Here is a 21,332-nt window from a genome sequence, read left to right on the forward strand (position 1 = left end):
TGACGTCATTGAAGTGTTCAAATCTGGATCAGTTTTTATCAGATCCGTTGCAGCCCCTTTTTTAGAGATTTGGGTATGGAGGAAAATAGAGAGGGTTGTGTTTTCTGACACTTGGTGAGTTCCCTGGAACACCGGGGACACATATTCATGTATAAAAGATGTACAAATGTGCATTTTGCATGATAGGTCCCCTTTAATGTTTGTTCTTTCTGATGTAAAGTCAAGGTTGTAACTGTTTGCAATAACGTTGTGGAGCGCTGAACTGTTCTTTTGATTCTTTTGAATTTTTATATATGATGATAGTAATTACTTGTCTTTCAAATTTGAAGGAGGGTGAGCAAGCATCTTGAGGAACATTCATCATTAACTCCTCCAAAAAATATAGTTTATTTAATAATAACACTGAATATGTGAATCATAACAGTGATTGACAGCTGATAGGAATAATATGATTGTTAATGTTATCATATTAATTTAGACAAACATCGATGAGACAGTTAATTAATGTACTTATTGTAGCAGTCTGCATATATGTGGTACCCCTGCTGGTCTAAGAGTGAAACAAACTCATTCAGTTATTGTTCAGTTAAAATTCATTCAATTATGTCTGCCATCTTTATATATCTCTATTAAAGGCTTTACTGATGTGCCACAATAATGCATCCTGATGTTATTGAGTTAAAATATAAATATTGTGGCTTTCCAAGTTAACATTGATTGATATGACTGCGATTAAATCAGCATATACTTCTGCCAGGGGATGCCACCCCTCAAATTCTCCTGCCACCCTCTTGCCACCCCATGAATATTTGTCTAGATCCGCCCCTGCAGCAGAGAGACTCAGTCCTGTGGACCGCGACATGTCCCAGCTCGAGGGAGTTCTCTGTTTCACTGATTCATTATCAGTCCGATTAATTTGAGGAGTGGAATCATACGTGTTTAGGGAGCAAAAAGGAGAAGACTAAAGAATGTGAGCGGATGTGCATCTGGACACTTTCACCGCGTCTCCAGCTGAGACTGTCCGACAGGTAAGAGACTGTGATGGGGGGATCGGGAGGAAGGGGTTCTCGGAGGGGAAAGTTAGACTAGCCTATTTAAAAAAGCAGAAATATGCTCAATAGGAGATATTTGTTATGGGTTTGTTAGTGTAGCGACTTTATTTTGTAATTGATCAAGCACGGGCGTTGGATGTTTGTACATGGACCGGGGTCTTGGGGTCCTCCCCCAACTTAATAACGGGACATTTTTTTATGCATGCATGGATTTATTTATGTATAGGCAGAGGTGCGAGAAGTAGGCTACTTAGATCTTGTACTTGAGTTAAAGTAGAAGTAGGTACCTGAGTGTAGGAATACTCTGGTAGAAGTACAAATCCTGCAATCAAAATGTTACTCAAGTAAAAGTACAAAGGTGTTAGCATCAAAATATAGTTAGGCTAAGTACCAAAAGTAAAAGTAGTCATTGCGCAGATTGGTCCATTTCAGAATAATATATATGATATGTTTTATAATGATTGATCATTAAAGTGTTATCAAAGCTGGTAGAGGTGCAGCTAGTTTGAATGAGTTTGTATACTGCAGGGTAGCTTGTGAATTTACTCCAGGTGGAACTAAAGTCTGATTTAAAGCAATATTTGTATTCATGTCCAAAACTTTATGTACATTCAAAACATATGTGTTCTCTCAGAAATTGTAATATTTTGGGGAAAAAGTAATACAACAAGAACAAAGTTGTGATTTAATTAATACAGTCAGCTGGGCGAGACCTCTGCTGAGGTACGGCAACTCCACGTGGACTAACCAAACTACAGTACACCTAACTACTATAAAAATGATGAAGAGGTTTTTTTGTTACTATATTTACATTTGCTTTTTATTTCTTATCACGTTTATTTGGGTGGTGGTGCGTTATTACCTGTTTAGGCATAGCACATTTGTTTCAATTTAGCCTATATTTATTACCAATATATTCGGGAGGACATATTTAAATATTGGTGGGGATAATTTGGCGTTGCTTTCAAGATACCTTCAGGCACAGTCTCATCAAATTATTATTAGCTGTAGTAAGTAATAATAACAATCAGAGAAGCGTGAAATGAGATATTTGCACTTTAATAAAAACTATTGATTTGATTTATTTACTCGCTCCTCTCCCTCCCACTTTGCCTCGTGACGGATCTACATCCTGATTATGTGAATGTGAATGTTTATTCAGGTCAACTCCCATTTAAACAAACAGACAACTGTTCCACCTAGATGGCAGCTCAATCAGCTCTTACTTAGTTATAGATGGCCTATCATTTACTCTACTGTGCATCCATGGGAATGTGCTAGGCTCCGTCATTTGATCCATATACTTTATTCATGGGTATCACAGAGGTGGGATAAGTACTCAGATTGTGTACTAAAGTAAAAGTACCAGAGTGTAGGAATACTGTGTTACAGGTAAAAGTCCTGCATTCAAAATGTTACTCAAGTAAAAGTACAAAAGTATTAGCATCAAAATATATTGAAGTACCAAAAGTAAAAGTAGTCATTGTGCAGATTGGTCCATTTCCACGTACATTAATGGGAAATCCTAAATGTTTGTGCACCCTCTATGAAACGTCAAGCTACCCCACAGCACCCCCAAAATAAATCTCTGGCGCCGCCACTGAGCCTGACTGTTGGGGGGGCCCGACTTTTTTTTTTCTCCAAAGGGGGGGCCTGACAGAAAAAGTTTGAGAACCACTGAGACTTAGTCATTGATTTGGTCTCTTTGTGGTAATTTTGAGTCTCTTCCTGGTTGGTACGTGTTTCTTTGAATAACTTTGTGAAGTCTTGGGGGGGGGGGGGGGAATGCTTAAACTTTGGACCCTGCAGGGCCGTTCTGTGATGGAGGCACATATCACATTGTCTTACAGTATTAATTTGCATCTTGACATCTTCCTGTGATAAGCTCAGGTCTTTCCCATTTTGTTTCCCTGCAAACGTTTCACTGTGTTAGACGATGCAGGTGTTCTGTTCATTTAACCTGTAGTACAACATCTGGACTCTTTTCCCATTCAGTGGCAGGTACATAAGGATCTCACAAACCTGACATAGGCTGCCTGAAACGCCTCCATTACACTCCTTTGTTTACTTCAGTAACATAGTGACATCACTATGTAACACTCGCGCTTCTATTGGCTAGCGCTCCAACACATTGTACGTGATATAGGCTGAGGGGCGAGAGATATCTAAGCGGTTGACCAATCACAACAGAGCCGGCCAGCTAACCAATCAGAGTAGACTGTGCTCTGGTTTCAGACAGAGGGTGAAAAGAGGTGCTGTATGAGAAAAATAAAGAGCTTTTTGAACATTAAAGCATGGAGACATTCAGTAGAGGCACAAAATACAAATATGAACCTGAAAATGAGCAGAATAGGGTCCCTTTAATAAATCTGCGCTTATTTCCGTACATTTCTAGAACAGAAATGTGAACATTGGTTGGTTCAAAATGCTGTCTACTTTGTTGATACATAATAGTAAAAGGTTTTTAATGAGGGAATTTGGGATTTCTCCTTTGATCACTCCATAAATTAGAAAAGACTGTCGACAACAGCCATGAAGAATAACACGTTTTTTTTGATGGTATGCATATGGTGCATTATCCAATGATATATTTAAAAATACAAAGAAAGTTAAATGAACACCTCAATGACTATTAGATTCCCCCCCCCCACACTAGCCTAAAAGAACACACGTCATGGAAGCAAAATAGCCCAAACTCTTAAAATGAAACATTGTACTTAAGTGTTGCTTGTTGTGTCTTTATTAAATAACTTTCCATCTTTACATTTAAGCAAAAACCAAAAATGAACAGAGTGTGAGAAGCCTTGTGACTGGCAACTGAAAATGAAAGTCGATAGTGTTCTTAGAAAAGTGCTTGAAAAGAGAGGAGAGTTTGTTGGGTGGGATACACACACTCACTGCACTCACACACACACACACACACACACACACACACACACACACCACACACACACACACACACACACACACACACACACACACACACACACACACACACACACACACACACACACACACACACACACACACACACACACACACACAGAGAGAGGGATTGTGCAGCCGTGCCCCTCCGCTAAGCAGCTCCCACATACGTATATAAGGAGGGCAGTGTGTTGAACACACCCCCACCCCTTGTTCTGTCAACACTTTTTTGGCCTTCGTGGCTTGTTGTATATCCTCTCTAATAAGGATACCTGTGACACCAGCACTTTATGATGTTGCTTCGTGGACTTTGTCCCTCAACTTAGCAATTTGAATACTATTGATACTCTGCAGTTGTACCTTATTAAAAAGAGCCAACGTGCCTCAGTTCCTCTTCACTTCGAAGAGACGGACTGCAGAAGGGACATCGCTGCAGAAGTTTAGCATGGTTTGCCTTGTACTATACTCTCTGCCGACAAGATATTATTTAAAATTGTATGGCAGGTGGATGAGGTGACGAATTAAAGTGAAAGCGGCTGTTCAGAGATGCCTCAGTCAGGAAATGTAACGCAAAAGAGGGAAGAATGTCTGTCTGCAAGGCTCCAGGACTCCCCAGATACAAGGCCGGTAATAATGATCTCAATACTCCCAACCTAAACATTAATGCATGACAGCCTATGGATTAAAATAGTAATTTAAAGTGGACCTATCATGCTATATTTAAATGATATATTGTAGGGCCATACCTATATAAGGTATATTTATACGTTTCTGTTTTCAAAATACCAAACAGATCATGCATTTTAGCCATGCCTCATTTCGCTCTATGTGCTGTTTGCTGTCTACGGGTCTGATTCTGCTGACCACGCCCCCCTGCAGGAGAGGTGAGCCGTGCTCTGATCAGCTGCTGGGCTGTCAGAAGAGGGGGAGAAAAAGAGATCTCCGTCTTCCGTGTTTTATTATATAGAGTCGTTATTCATTTGTTTTAAAGCTCAATAAATAACAAAGAAGACCTTTGACCGGCCCTTTTCTAATTTTTTCCGGAAGATTTAAACTTTAACGGACATCTTGACCGGCGAAACAAACTGAAACTGAAACTCTGCCGCACGGTCCCCTCGTTCCTTGGAAGAGGCGGAGAGGTGGGTGTTTGTCATCTGCTGGTGGACTAACCGGAGAGAATTACAGTGCTTGCCTCGACGGGGAGGGATTGCATTGCAGCGGGAGCAAACGCTTGCCTCGGGGAGGGAGAAAAAAAGCCACAGCGGAGAATAAACAGAAGGGTAACCATGGTAACTATGGGCGGGAAGTCTTCTTCGCTGCTTTTGTGGCAGACTACAGCGCCACTTACAGGCCTGGCATATGTACTACAGCGTCTCCAGCGCTTTCGAGCGGCAATGGCCGGCCGTGGCCCAACCCCACATTCCCCTGATAGGTGGAGAGTTGGCCCAATAGCCGTAGCGCCACTTCTGTGACGACATAGAAGTGTTCAAATCTGGATCAGTCTGTATCAGATCCGTTGCAGCCCCTTTTTTAGAGATTAGTGTTTTCTGACACTTGGTGAGTTCCCTGGAACACCGGGGACACATATTCATGTATAAAAGACGTACAAAAGTGCATTTTGCATGATAGGTCCCCTTTAAACAATCAACAAAGGCTTTGTGGAAGGCTGAGAGATGAGATACAAACCGTTTCAGTAAAAACGACATCAAACTTGCTGACTGAGGAAGCCTTGACAACTTGTGACTCAGCAAATCTCCAGAGTGACTTGTGACTCATGCTGAGTCACAAGTCACTCTGGAGATTTGGGGTTATTTTGCATGTGTTCTTTCAGACTGAAGGTTTTTTCTCACTGGCTTCTCTGACCTAGCTTGACCAGGAATCTTCACTTCACTATCACTTACAAACTTTCCAGTTCAATTCCTTTCTATAGTTTGGACGTTTTTACAGAGGGGTATGTTTACATTATTCACAGACTGATGCAAAGCACATTTTGTTCCTGAAAACATGGCGGATATGGATCATTTTAAGGCTGTTGCCAGTATTTTCAGATTTATGGTACAAATAATCCAAAAATTCCTTTGGAAAAATCTCAAAACTCACATATGTTAATAAAAACGGGACCTAACTATCAATAATTCCTTACATTTATTATAACGCTTTTCCAGATGCTCAAAGCGCTTTACAAATACACATTACACACATATCATACATGTAACGGTCATGTACTGTGGACAATACCCACAGGAGCAAATTCAGGTGAAGTGTCTTGCCCAAGGACACAACGGCTTTACAGACGCAGCGGCGGGTTTCGAACTGGTGTTCCCCAACGTCCCCTTGATCTGATGATCAACGCACAGCCCACTGTGCCAATCCGCCCATCTTCACACCTCGAAGTCATCAAGGCGCTTTACAAGTACACATTACACACATATCATACATGTAACGGTCATGTACTGTGGACAGTACCCACAGGAGCAAATTCGGGTGAAGTGTCTTGCCCAAGGACACAACGGCCTGACGCGGTGGCGGCGGGGGCAGGTTTCGAACTGGAGTTCCCCGACGCCACCCTTGATCTGATGATCAACGCACAGCCCACTGCGCTACTGCGCCACTCCGTCCCTATGTAACACCCGCCCTTCTATTGGCTCGTGCTCCGACAAATTGTACGTGATGGTAAGGGGCGGGACATCTCTAAGCGGTTGACCAATCACAACAGATCCGGCCAGCTAACCAATCAGAACAGACTGGGCTCTGGTTTCAGACAGAGGGTGAAAAGAGGTGCTGCAGCACAGGCAGTATGAGAAAAATAAAGAGCTTTTTGAACAGTAGAGACACTAAATACAAATATGAACATGGAAATGAACATAATAGGGCCCCTTTAAGATATTGCCTCATTTGTACATTTTAAGTTTCAGCCTTACGATTGACATTTGAGATAATATTTGTATAGAGTATATGACAATTTTTCCTTTTGAACTTATTGTGCTGTAAAACAGTCTATATGTTTTTGACCCTGTCCCCATAATTCCTGGTTCTGCTCTGATCTTTGTTTTATGTGGGTCACTAACAGGAATGCCCTGCAGTGCCCCAGGCTGCACTCTGTTTAACTGCCTTTTAAATACTGACCAGCATTCCTAAATGTCCTAAATGTCCTCCTCTCAGGGTCTTCAGAGACCCCCACTCTATCCTCCTTTGAATTGAACTAAGGTTTACTTTCTTATTTATTTTGTGTCACCTTACACAACTCAAATACATATATTATATATTATTATATAATATTTTGCTTTGTTCATGATGATCAGCTCTGTTGCATTCTTAAAGCTCTCTTGTGTAGCATAAAATACATACATGTATTTCCCAAACCTAGTTAGTGTATGAGATATTGATGCGATAGTTTTTATGATTAAGGATTTAGGCTAGCTTCATAGTTTCAAATCCAAGAGTCAAAGGCTTTATTGTCATATGCAGAATAGCTACCCAAGTCCCATGCCCCTCCAATAATGCATCATAAAAATACTGCAAGAAGAAAGAGAAATAGAACAAATGTGACTGCATAGTTGCACATTTTTATTTTATTGAGTAATATTGCACAGAAATGTCCCAACGCAGAAGTTTGTTTCATGCTGTAGGACACCCTCCATTAGTCTCTCATTGGTAGGAGGGTTGAGCCTTGTTCCTCTGACTGAACCACACTTTGTTCTCTCTTTATATCTTCTGTCTGTCCCAAAGACCTTGTCCTTGTCTTCTACCTCAGAGCCTGAGTCCTCCACGATGGTGTTGCCCCCGGCCCACTCCTCCAGGCTAAAGTATGTGTCTCTGGGGGTCCTGGTGTTTCAGACCACCTCTCTGGTGCTCACCATGCGGTACTCCCGCACCCTGAAGGAGGACGGCCCGCGCTACCTGGCCTCCTCCGCCGTGGTGTCAGCCGAGGTGCTCAAAATTCTGGTCTGCACCCTCATCGTCTTCATGGAGAACAGTGAGTAAGGCCTTTTACCAACTTTTTCTCTTCAATCCCTGGGTGGTCCCATCTAACAACGCTCTGTCTGCCAGATTTCAGCGTGCGGCTGCTGAAGGAGGAGATTGTGAACAAGCCCGTGGAGACCCTGAAGCTGGCCATTCCTGCGGGGATCTACACACTGCAGAACAATCTGCTCTATGTCGCCTTATCCAACCTGGACGCAGCCACGTATCAGGTAACTCATGAATGAGCTGCCTCAGGTTCACCAGGAGTGTGTGAGTGTTGGTGTACTTGTAAGGACTTCAGTTATATATTATTGCTTTCAACTAACCCAATAAAGTTATGTGAAATCTGTTGACATAATACATTTAATTTAAGTCAATGTTTCAGTTTTTCCAGTGTATGGTTTGGCTTTTGCCTACTTTGTTGCCTTACTTTGTAACACTTTTAAAGTGCTTGGTATGTGTCTGTGGGGAAAAAACATTGTCTATGTTTTGATGGCGAGGGGGATCTTTAGGTGGAGATAGCAGGCAGAAGTTCGTGTAAATTAACAACATGTCATTTAGCTGTCCAAAGCAACTTACACACACTTCAAAACTGTTGGTTTTGTTAAAGTGGACCTATCATGCTATATTTGAATAATATAGTGTAGGACCATACCTATATAAGGCATATTTATACTTTTTTTTTTTCAAAATACCAAACAGATCATGCATTTTAGCCATGCCTCATTTCGCTCAATTTGAAAAATGTTAGCTCTGTTTTTGCAAGGGCTGATTCTGTGAGAACAGCACCATCTACAGGCCTGGCATATGTACTACAGCATCTCCAGCGCTTTCGAACGGCAATGGCCGTGGCTGTCTCCTCCTGATTGGTGGAGTTGGCCCAATAGCCGTAGCGCCACTCTCCTGACGTTAGGACAGTGTTCAAATCTGGATCAGTTTTTATCAGATCCATTGCAGCCCCTTTTTTAGAGATTTGGGTATGGAGGAAAATAGAGAGGGTTGTGTTTTCTGACACTTGGTGAGTTCCCTGGAACACCAGGGACACATATTCATGTATAAAAGACGTACAAAAGTGCATTTTGCATGATAGGTCCCCTTTAAATATTGATTTTGATGTATCTTGGACTGTATATAACTAGAGGACCTTTAACATGATTTTACCAAGCCCCCAGGAAGTGCGCTGGACGTTAAAGCAAATGTTCGGAGTGCCCAAACAGTGGTACTACAACTTATGTGTCAGTCTGTGATGCATTGGGCCCAAAAATACTTTTTCCAATTTACTTTCATTGATAAAGAGAGGAATAGCCCTTATTTAAGCCATCAGGGTCCAATAGTTGTGACAGGCGCTACAAGCCAAATCCGAGTGATTTTCTCTCTCCATTAATTTGACTGAGCAAAGATCGGTACTGACGTTGCAGATTTGGCTTAGGCGAAGCGTAATGACATGCTCTTGAGAGTCAGGCCATTTTGGCATAATGCCCCACTGAGCAACTCTCATAGGATTGAACGGGGTCCCGCCTCCAACACTGTATCCAGTTCTCCTCATACATACATGGATTTCACCCCTTTGGTTTGCGGACAACTGTTTTGGCCATCGCCATCTTTGATTTTTGTAACCTGAAGTGACCTCAGAGGGTAGAGAAAATATTTTTGTATGCAACCAAAATGTTACAACTTACTGCTATTGACTGAAAACAAACTGTGAAAGGGTTAAAGTTGTAAGAAGGAAACCATAACAACGCCCCAAACCAGACCTGTCAATCACAAGCTAGTCCCACCCTTAACCAACCTCTAAATGGCACCATAATTAACTAAATGAACACCTGTAGGGAACAAGACTTGAAACCAGTCATTAAGACCATAAAGACATAAGGAAAGTGTTTATGGAGGCAATACATCAAGTCAGAAGCAGGGCAATCTTCTCATCGACTTCCATACAGTTGGACTGGCCATTCTAAAGAATACTAGGCACTTTCGCATTTCAAACTTTTCAGAAACAGAGGCTTCTGCTTGTTAAGGCATTGTTCGAACTAGTACAGAATATCCATCTACCTTTGATTCTTGACCGAAAACCTCTAGATTTTCAGAAAGAGTAAAATCCCTTCATTAAGACATGCAGGCAAGTAGACAAAAGACTTCAGGACGAAAGACTCTTTTTGACTTATTCACAATCCTTGTATCTAACTGATGTTCCCCTGTCCATACCTGACTACCTTGCTTTCTATCTTACTGGTGTGTTTTTGTCGTTCTCTACATAGGTTACGTACCAGTTGAAGATCCTCACCACAGCACTGTTTTCTGTCTCCATGCTGGGGAAGAGGTTAGGATTGTACCAGTGGCTCTCCCTACTGTTCCTCATGGCTGGAGTCACTCTAGTGCAGGTACCAGCGACACCAAGTCCCTGAGCAATTTGAGAAAACACAGGTTTTTCTGCTTATCTGCTTCATTAACATGGAATATGTCTTAATAGACTCCTTAGATGTTTAGTTCATAAGTGAGTTATACACATGTAAAGGACTCTCTCTGTCCTCCCCTTCCTCAGTGGCCCACAGAGTCTGAAGTGGACTCTGAGCAGGTGGTCCTGTCTGCAGGCTCACAGTTTGTGGGGCTGATGGCTGTGCTCACGGCCTGTTTGTCCAGTGGCTTTGCTGGAGTTTACTTTGAGAAAATCCTCAAGGAGACTAAGCAGAGTGTGTGGGTCCGAAACATACAGCTGGGTGAGTAACCAAGGCCTCTGTATGTTTGGGACTTATATGTCTTGAGTAAATGTACATTACATTTAATCAGCTGATGCTATGCGTATGCATTTAATTGTATGGTACAAGTCAGAAAGGTGCAAGAATCAAGCAAGTATTATCTTCATTAAATATGTTGATTTACTTCAAGTGCTACATGTATAGACAAAAAGAGACAGAGAGGGGTTGTTATTTGGAAGAAAGTGTTTCACTTTTTTGGAGCCAGGACATCTTTGGCGGCCTGGCCCTCTTTGCAGTAGGGTGACCAGGTTCCAACAAGCCAAATCTGGGACAAAGAGTATGTTTGTGTGGGACAATGTGGGACAAGTTACTGCGACGCTGAAAGGTATTTTCAATTTCGATATAATCTCCATATAAACGGATAGAATAAAAACGTCTACTGAAACTATTAGTTTAGAAATTAAGTCCTGCATGTAGTGTGTCGCTTCAAATCATATTACCTCCATGCAAGATTGCAAAAGAAAACTCCATGGGATTTGCCTACCACTGGCTTCACACATGATTAAATCCTTTTCTTTTAATAGTTTCCATCATACTCCGCTAAAAAGTGCATGGTGCAGTGGTAGCTTGTACTGCTTTGTTCCAGTAGGGCGTGACATGCACTGGAAAAACTGAAACGTTGACTTTAATTAAATGTATTATGTCAACAAATTTCACATAACTGTATTAAGTTAGTTGAAAGCAATAATATTACGTTGAACCTTAAAGGGGACCTATCATGCAAAATGGACTTTTGTACGTCTTTTATACATGAATATGTGTCCCCGGTGTTCCAGGGAACTCACCAAGTGTCAGAAAACACAACCCTCTCTATTTTCCTCCATACCCAAATCTCTAAAAAAGGGGCTGCAACGGATCTGATGAAAACTGATCCAGATTTGAACACTTTACTGACGTCAGTAAAGTGGCGCTACGGCTATTGGGCCAACTCTCCACCTATCAGGGGAATGTGGGGTTGGGCCACGGCCGGCCATTGCCGCTCGAAAGCGCTGGAGAGGCTGTAGTACATATGCCAGGCCTGTAAGTGGCGCTGTAGTCTGCCACAAAAGCAGCGAAGAAGACTTCCCGCGCATAGTTACCATGGTTACCCTTCTGTTTATTCTCCGCTGTGGCTTTTTTTCTCCCTCCCCGAGGCAAGCGCTTGCTCCCGCTGCTTTAATTCAATGCAATCCCTCCCCGTCGAGGCAAGCACTGTAATTCTCTCCGGTTAGTCCACCAGCAGATGACAAACACCCACCTCTCCGCCTCTTCCAAGGAACGAGGGGACCGTGCGGCAGAGTTTCAGTTTCAGTTACTTTCGCCGGTCAAGATGTCCGTTAAAGTTTAAATCTTCCGGACAAAATTAGAAAAGTGCCGGTCAAAGGTCTTCTTTGTTATTTATTGAGCTTTAAAACAAATTAATAATGACTCTATATAATAAGATAATAAAACACGGAAGACGGAGATCTATTTTTCTCCCCCTCTTCTGACAGCCCAGCAACTGTTCAGAGCGCGCTCCCCTCTCCTGCAGGGGGCGTGGTCAGCTGCAGCTCACAGAATCAGCCCCCTGCAAAAACAGTGCTGGAGAACAACAAATAGAGCTAAATGAGGCATGGCTTAAAATCATGATCTGTTTGGTATTTTGAAAACAGAAACGTATAAATATACCTTATATAGGTATGGCCCTACAATATATCATTTAAATATAGCATGATAGGTCAACTTTAAATAAAAAAGGTTCAACTTTAACTTACATTTAGTTGAGGTCAGCGTTTCAGTTTTCTCAGTGTAGGTAAGGAGACTGGTGACAGGTTGGCGAGCCCTTGTGTGAGCTGCTTGATTGACATCTGACTGCAGGCAATGGTTCCTCTCTTGATTTCTACACTGCCATTGGATAAAATAAAATTTGGAGCAGTCCCACACAAAGCAGGACACCTGGTCCCCCTATTTGCAGTGAGGAAGTATATTACATTACATAACATTACATATTATTTAGCAATGCTTTTATCCAGGCGACTTACAAAGAGTGCAATCATCCATGAAGACACATACTCAGACAGAAATAATCCTGCAAGTACATTACCTTTTAATAAGTCAAACCATTTTAAGTGCTGGTGCATTTGCTTTAAATGACACAAACCTTTTAGTGCTACACAAAGAGCAGCAACCTGTGTGTGTTTGGCCAACATATTCTCATAGTTCTTTTTTAAATCTTTGTGGGTTCTTATCCAGCAACACAAGCAAACAGTGCACCTGAGCAGTGCTTGTTTAGGCAACCAAACGACTTGGTTAGAATTAGAGAAAAGGAATTAGCACACCACTTTTCATAGGCATACTGTAAGTACTGAACGAACACTGTATGAGAACAGCCTGCCCTCACACGTGGACACAAATTCATGTTATTTTGGTCACTGTTACAAATACCTTGGTATCTGGCTTGATGATTGTCTCACTTTTAAACTTCATGTCAATAACCTGCTTAAAAAACTGAGGGTTAGGCTAGGTTTCTTTTACAGGAACAAGTCCTGTTTCTCACTTGAGGCCAGAAAAAGGCTAGTCACTGTGACCTTTTTACCTGTACTGGACTATGGTGATCTGATCTATATGAATGCACCTGCCCATTGCCTGATCAAGTTAGATGCACTGAGATTTGTGACAAACTGTAAAGTATTAACCCATCACTGTACCCTGTATGCAAGGGCAGGTTTGCTTTCACTAAAGGCCCTGACACACCAAGCAGTCACCAGAGAACTCGCCGACGCCGACGCCGACTGTTGCGTCGCCGTGTTCTCCTGCGTCTTGGCCATGTGTCGCACTGGAACACACCGCAAAGACTTCAGCTGAGCACGTACGAACTGCGCATGCGTGAGTGGCAATAACTCTCCTTACCAGCAGGCGGCGGTAGTGTGTATTCGTCATTCAAAAGAGGCAACAACCGGAAGACAGAGAAGAAGAACAGACTGCGTGATCTAAACAAACAACAAATAGCGTGTGCATTCCATTTTCACTCTCGTCCATCGAAAACATGTTTCGTGCGGTACTGGAGCTATCAGCCATTGGAGTGTTGCTTGTGGAAGACATTCTCAAGCAACCGTTTCGCTTCTCATGCACTGCTTCGCTAGCTGAACAGCCAATCAGAGTGATTTCTTGGTCCGACTGCCTGTGTCCGACGCACGGCCGATTCAACATGTTGAATCGGCCGTGAAAGGCCAAATAAGGCGTGTCACGGCCGACGGTTCGGGACACACCAAATTGAGTTTGGTCGACAGGGCACGCTTCGTCGTCCGACTAACGAAGACGGCCGATTTCGGCCTGGTGTGTCTGGGCCTTAACTGTACGGAGGCTCAGTCACTGGTACATCTTTATATACAAAGCCATGTTAGGGAAACTTCCATCCTACATCTGCTCCCTGATCTCACGGCGAATTGTAAGTGGCTACTGCCTGAGATCGAATGCTGTGGTTTTATTAAATGTGCCAACTGCTAGGACTGTCTTAGGGAAGATAGCTTTTAGATGCGCAGCTCCGCTAACTTGGAACAGTCTGCAAAAGGAATGGAAGCTGAGCAATTTGGTTCCACTAAATGTTTTTAAAGCAAGGATAGATGCTATCCAATCGGAAACTGTTGGAACCTGTAAATGTTACTAGCTATGTAAACTGTAGTCGCTGTAAATATGCTGTATGATGTCCTTTTTGTTTTTCTGTTATGTTTATATGTATTCATGTGGAACCTACTTGCAGCAGGTCACCCTTGAAAAAGAGATCAATGATCTCAATGGGATTCACCTGCATAAATAAAGGTTTGAAATTAAATGAAATGAAACAAACATTAACTGATAAAAAGGTTTAATAATTTTCAATACAAATTCTTTATTGTAGCTCACTGCATAGCAACACATCTTCTAAATTGTCATGCCTACAAAGCACATTTAACTGAAAAGTTCAAGCTGGGGAAAGGGAATTTTGGCAACCTGGCAACACAAACGTTGGCTTTAATGATACTATTGGTCTATTAAGGGTTAATTAATGGTTTATTAAGATTGAGAAAGACCTTAGTTACAGCTTTTAAGTACTCATAAACTATTATTTTTAGAAGATTGTACCAGAAAAACAGCTGCTATATATCTGCTAAGCTGTTAGATCAAACTAGTAGAGCCAATCTAAGGTGTAATTCAACCAGTATACATGTGCAGCATCATAAAATCCTAACTGACATTTTAATGTTTCACTGTCATACCTAATGTTGACACATGCATATTCATAGATAAGGAGGTGTCACTCCAGTTTTTTCCAATAGCACTAATTGTGTTACTTTTGCAGAATGGCTCTTCTTATAGCTGCAAGCCTCTATTGTATGTTCCTCTTTAGTCATGCATTAATCACAGCATCTCTGCCAGTTGTGCAAATGAAACTCCCCATCCACTCTACATTCACACTGAAGGAGCTAATGAAGCTTGTGAAGATAAAATATACATATATTAAATATTTATGTATTATTTTGTGATGAGGGCTCAACACTACTTCAGAAGATGAAAAAAAAATACTATGCTGTTATGGGTTAGCCTAATTTGAAAATAATGTGAATGAATGTGTAAAAAAAAAGGACTTTCACATAGCTAACTTATCACCAGAAGATGGTTATGGAAAGCAAAGCTGAAATGACCATATTCTCAATCTGGTGAAATGTTATATCATAACAGCTTCTCTTATCTTGTTTTTATCTTTGATATGAAATGATGATACATTTAATAAGAGAAGAAATAAAATGTTCCCTTTGAAAGTTGATCTAAAATTTAACAAAACTTAAAGGTAGGGTACATGTAGGTAAGTTTGAGAAACCGGCTCGAGATCGCTAGAATTTGAAAATACACAACCGGAGAAAATCTGCCACTTCCTTATAGAGCCCCTCCTCCAACACACACGAACGCGCACATGACCAATGAGGGCACGAGATAAGTTTGTGCACAGATGGAAGGCTGACAGGCAGGTAGGCCATCCAGTTATTTTAGCCGGGCCGGCTAAAATGATTGGTCGTGCTTTTTACAGTACTACGGCTTCCACAGATGACATTTTTTAATGAATTTTTTGTCAAAGCACTTAAGATATTCATTGCTATCGGGATGTTAAGAGCATTCCATGGAATATAACAAAAAGTGTATCTCGAGCCGGTTTCTCAAACTTACCTACCCTTAATTGGATTCAGAGAAATATTTGTCAATCTCTGCTTTTATTTCCATCATTAAGGCCCTCCCTCTCTTGGTCTCTCCAGCTACAGACTTGCTACACTTGACCGGTTATTTGACCCTTATGGTCTCACAAACAATTAAAAAGAGTTCTTTGTTCCCAAATGGCGGTCAGAACAACAAAAGTTGGTTCAGACAACTTTCTCACTCCCTAATTACAGGTTGGTGTGATGAGGCCATCTCAGTTTATGGGGCAGAGCAGAGGGCAGGAGGTTAAAGATCACAGATTACATACTCTCTGTTCCTCTTTTTCTCCTCCTGTTGAAACTTCTCAATTCAATGATTTTTGTGACCATGAAAATTCACAAGCGAAGCAACCACTGGGAGGCAGAGGAGGAGTTTGTGGGTGTGGGAATGGCCCACTATTACATTCACTGCTGTGTGTGTGTGTGTGTGTGTTAGTAAATGTTAAACTCTGTTAAGCCTTGACACCTTGAGGCTGAGTTTTACCAACAAAGATGAATTATTAAACCATATTAAACGACTGTTTAACGTTAATTAACAAACTTTGAAACTAACAAAAAAATAATGAAATAATAAAAATGAACCTCTCTATGAATGTCAATTCCGTGTTCACGTTGAACCTAGAATAGAATAGTAAAATCCAAATATAAAATTTGATCAAGTATTAACTTTGAACGTGTTGTTATTTAAAAAATGGCCGCCTTTTGTGATGAATAGAGCATAATAAAGTTCCCTTGTTAAGGGATAGGCTTTTTGATGAATTTATTTTCATTATTACACTGTTATCCTGTTTAACTGTCCTCATTTTCTTTTTAATTTCTTGTTATTCTTGTTATTTCTCTATACATTTTTTCTAAAAGGAATTATTAGAGCTAAGGCTATACAAGCATTTCTTATGATTTAAAAGCTAAAAAATATGCCAAAAATAGAGCATGAGCTAATCCTCAGAACATAGCAAATTAGCTAATATTGCTAACCTTGTTCTGCATTGACACTGGCGCCATTTACAGACCCCACCCTGGGTCTGTAAATGTCTTCCTCCTGGCAGTCAAAACTCTTATGTGAGATGTGAAAAGTAGAACAGAAGCCGGTTAACTGAATTAACAGCTAACTAGCTAACAGCAGTAGCTAGCTAGCACATAGCCTTACTTTAGCAACAAGCTAAAGTAGGTCCATCAGTATTCCAGGCAGAGCAGAGTGGGGATGTCAAAGGAGGAAAACCGATAACACTTGCTTTTTAAAATTTGACCAATTTACTCTCTTTTTCTCCTCAGGGTTGTTTGGCTTTGTGTTCGGTATTGTAGGAATGACAGTTTATGACGGCGAGAGGGTTAGAGAATCGGGAATGTTTCAGGGTTACAACACCGTCACCTGCACAGTTGTTGCCTTGCAGGTTTGATCATTATATTTCTCTCATTCTTACATTCATCGAAATGTCATCAAATGAATTCAGTGTACACTGTTTATCGTGTTTGTCTGAGTAATTTGAAACTCTCTGCGTGCAGGCTCTGGGTGGGTTGGTCGTAGCGGTGGTCATTAAATATGCAGACAACATCCTCAAAGGATTCGCCACCTCTCTGTCCATCATTGTGTCCACACTCATTTCATACTTCCTGTTGGAGGACTTCAACCCTACAAGGTAAACACATCATGCATGCTCACCCACAGTCCCTCAAGGCTACATTTTTGGATTTGAGAATAATTACTCATAATATGCCTAACTAATGCTAGAGGTGTGGGTTTAAGGAAAACACTGCAGTATGTCAGTTGAAACTGAAATATAACTATTATATATGACTACAGACATTCGTGGTTCCCAGGTAATGTGTCATACTTTTATGATGCTGTGATTTTTCATCTAGCTCAACGACTATATTGTTTTGAAGTATTGACAAAAATATCTAACAACTATAGAATGGCTTGCCATATTGGCTTAACCCAGTGGTTCCAAAAGTGGGGGGCGCGCCCCCCCTGGGGGGCGCAGAGGCATGACAGGGGAAAAATGGTTATTAAAAAAAAAAAAAAAAAAAAGAATCATAATTTGAAAGATTATTGATTCGAAAATAATATGACACAGTACAGTACTATTACGTCTGGGTCTCTGTGTTTCATTAAAGCTTGGCTCTGTGTGTGTGTGGAACGAGCCATTTTGTGTGCGTGCACGAGCGAGAGAGAGCGCACCGGTACCGGAGATCGTTGTTGTTAGCTTCTGGTGCTAGCGAGCTACGCTAACGGATATAAGGAGTTTTTTCAACAACAAAGTGGAGGAGAGTCCTCTCCTGTCAGACTGAGAGGCTGACAGGCTGAGTGTTATCTCAGTGGGTCTCAAACGTTTTGGTCACCATTAATGTAAACAATTATTTTCCGAGGCACACGTTTATATATGATCATTATAGTTATAACAAAATAAGAGAATAAATGAAAAACAGGTATGAAATACTATATGACAGTAAAAAAAGAATAAAGTTTAAAAGGTGATTTGTAAAATATCCATAAAGAAAAAGTAAATCTGTTTACAGTTCTGTTTCATATGGGTGTTGAGAGAGGTATCCATAGATCTCTTCATTTTGCTCTCAAAGTGCACCAGATTGATGCATTTAACTTCAATATTTAAAAATAAATCTTCCCGGGGGAGCTTGCCCCCGGACCCCCCTATGTGAGGTCCACTCCCCACTTATAAAAATAGCACTTTACCCCTGCTTACACCTATATGCCGTGAGCTGATTATCGAGCCTTCATAGTAACTGTCACACTGTGTATGTGCGTGGGGATTGTTGCAGTAGAAAATTCCACTGTAGCGACCGGTACATTAATGGGAAACCCTAAATGTTTGAGCACCCTCTATGAAACATCAAGCTACCCCACAGCACCCCCAAAATAAATCTCTGGCGCCGCCACTGAGCCTGACTTGTGTTGGGGGGGCCCGACTTTTTTTTTTCTCCAAAGGGGGGGCCTGACAGAAAAAGTTTGAGAACCACTGGCTTAACCCACTGTATACTCAGTATTTAGGAGCTACGAGCCTTTGGAACAATGGAAGGGTTTTTTATCTGGGTATTTGGCTTTCGGCCCAATGGGATGTTTTTGGACTTCTATGGTTACGGTACAATGAGCATTCAAAAAAGAATGACATGCCATTAGATGGTGAACAATGAAAACATTATACCTACTTAACAACATGACATTTATACCATCTAAGCATTGTCAGCATGTTAGCATTCTGGTGTTAGCACTTAGCTCGAATTATCTACATAAGAGTCACGTAGCTGCTAGCATAGACCTCTTAACATGACATGATATGATCACACAATTATTATTTGTTTATATTAACTTTTAATGCTTTTATTTTGTTCTCTCTTTTTTTCTGTTCCCACCTTTCTCTTAGTTTATTTTTCATGGGGGCAATGCTGGTTATTGCCGCCACATTTCTCTACAGCAACGAGCGCAAACCTGCTAATAGCAGCGCCATAAAAGTCTAAACTGAGACCTCTGTGAAGTGTGTTACAAGAGAGGAGTGACGTCTGCCACCTGACATAGACCCTTCAGGAATCTATGAACTGTGACATTAAGTATGGCGTGCAGCAATTAATCAAGCCGGAAATGTGGAAGTGATAAAACCTGGCACTGCCAAACATCTACAAATGGAGGCTGCTGGGGCTGTATGTTCTCCATCAGTTTCCTGACTGAATGCTGCTTTGTACAAAATAATATAATGTGAAATACCTTTTTCTTATTTAATACTAACAGAAAGTAAGACTAAGGTGGAGATAACTTTCCATGTGAACGGACACTGGCAGTAAAACTCATTGTCTGCACAACTACTGTTCAGGAGTAACTCGTTACATGCAATTATTAAATTAAATAACAAAATAAATGCAATTGTAATCAGTAACAATTACTAAGAAAAAACCCTTTTATTTAATTAGTTAGTTTTAAAATGTTGTTGATTACTAAGGTTGCATCCCATTATATTATTTTTGGTTAAAAGCTTATAGGTAAATTAATTCATGATCTGGTCCAATCTTATTTCAAATACAATTGAAGAACTTCACACTTTTGCAGTAGAAGTGGTAAAGTAATCAGTTTTGTTGTGACGTTTACAATGCTTGTGTGTTATTAATTAGCTCAAGCTATCAAAATCGTTAAATTACTTATTGCATCTTATGCTTAATACATTTCTAAAGTAATCTCACCAAGACTGTGAATGACAGAATAAAAGTTATGGAAATGAACTGTTAATGCAATTTACAGGGATTACGATTAAACCATGTCTTATATTTGAAAACCATTATTTTATATATTTAAATATACTGGTAATGTATTTAAATGTAATGGGATGAAGGGAAAGTGGTTTATACTAAACAAAAAGGGTATTCATGGTGCTAACAGCTCATGCCTCAGAGGGAGGAAACTCCTCGACAGAGCTTCCATCTAGTGGTGGAATGAGAAAACCTGCTGCAGAGAGGGGGGGGGGGGGGGGGTGCCTCTGGGCAAAGATGCTGAATGTCCTTTTGAAATGAGATGAGATAAGATGGGATATGGCTGCGTTGACCTTGCTGCTCACAGTCTGAGCATTTATATCAAAAGCACTCATTCTGATCTAAATGAAATGCAAATAAAGGTCTTTGTGTGAGAACAAATGAATAAATTAAGGCATCTTTTTTTATGTTGAAACAACCGGCTCTGCCTTGATCTTTTTTTCATACTTCAAAGTTAAGTGGATGGATACATCAACACTGTGTGTGTGTGTGTGTGTGTGTGTGTGTGTGTGTGTGTGTGTGTGTGTGTGTGTGTGTGTGTGTGTGTGTGTGTGTGTGTGTGTGTGTGTGTGTGTGTGTGTGTGTGTGTGTAGGCTCTTACATACACACTGATGCATACACACAGAGCTAGGCACACCCATGAATATTTTTGATCTGTTTTTTCTCAGCTCCAGTTGCAGCACATTGGGAAAACCAATGCAGTCTCTATAGCAACAGATGGCTGACAGAGCTGTGGTGCAGCGACAAATGAATCAATATAACCGATTTTAACCTCTTTGAGTACTTTACATTTACAATTTTTATTCAACAATGACCCTGACAAATAAAAAACTGATTTAGGCAGATGAACAAAAATACATATTTTCCCTATTTTCTCCTTTTTTACAGTCACAGATAATCTTTGCATAGTCAGAGCAAATGAGTGTGTTTGGATGGAGAGTGTGTGTGAGGAGGTGGACAGACAGGGGAGAATAGGAGCAGGCAGATTGGGAAGGTGAGGTGTGAACCTGGAGAGAAGCACAGATGGAGGATGAGTCACGTGACTCCTGTGTGGAGTGGCAGGCAGAGCTTTGGACCGAGCCCAGCACGAGCCACTGGACCGACCACGACACAGGAAATTCATCTGCGATTATCAGCAGCCGCCTACTGCAAAATAATACGATATGAGGAGAAGCTGACCTCATACGGACCAGGGT

At 41.1% G+C, this 21,332-nt stretch overlaps 1 protein-coding gene across 4 annotated transcripts; it reads left to right on the forward strand.

Annotated features, from left to right (window-relative positions):
* The first annotated feature begins 924 nt into the window (after positions 1 to 924).
* Positions 925 to 19,767, forward strand: slc35a3b (solute carrier family 35 member A3b). 4 transcript variants are annotated; one of them, XM_034137975.1, is made up of 8 exons: positions 925 to 1,028; positions 7,707 to 7,953; positions 8,028 to 8,170; positions 10,199 to 10,321; positions 10,483 to 10,657; positions 17,155 to 17,273; positions 17,386 to 17,519; positions 19,263 to 19,767. In XM_034137975.1, the coding sequence occupies exons 2-8, from the start codon at positions 7,749 to 7,751 to the stop codon at positions 19,354 to 19,356; spliced, it is 993 nt and encodes a 330-aa protein (XP_033993866.1). In that variant the 5' UTR covers positions 925 to 1,028; positions 7,707 to 7,748; the 3' UTR covers positions 19,357 to 19,767. The 4 variants fall into 4 exon arrangements, with proteins under 4 accessions (XP_033993866.1, XP_033993867.1, XP_033993865.1 ...); XM_034137976.1 differs by having other exon boundaries at positions 938 to 1,028; positions 7,732 to 7,953; XM_034137974.1 differs by lacking the exon at positions 925 to 1,028 and adding an exon at positions 4,485 to 4,604 and having other exon boundaries at positions 7,732 to 7,953.
* The last annotated feature ends 1,565 nt before the right edge of the window (positions 19,768 to 21,332 follow it).

Source organism: Trematomus bernacchii, unplaced genomic scaffold, assembly GCF_902827165.1.
Source record: "Trematomus bernacchii unplaced genomic scaffold, fTreBer1.1, whole genome shotgun sequence".
Classification (NCBI taxonomy): Eukaryota; Metazoa; Chordata; class Actinopteri; order Perciformes; family Nototheniidae; genus Trematomus; species Trematomus bernacchii.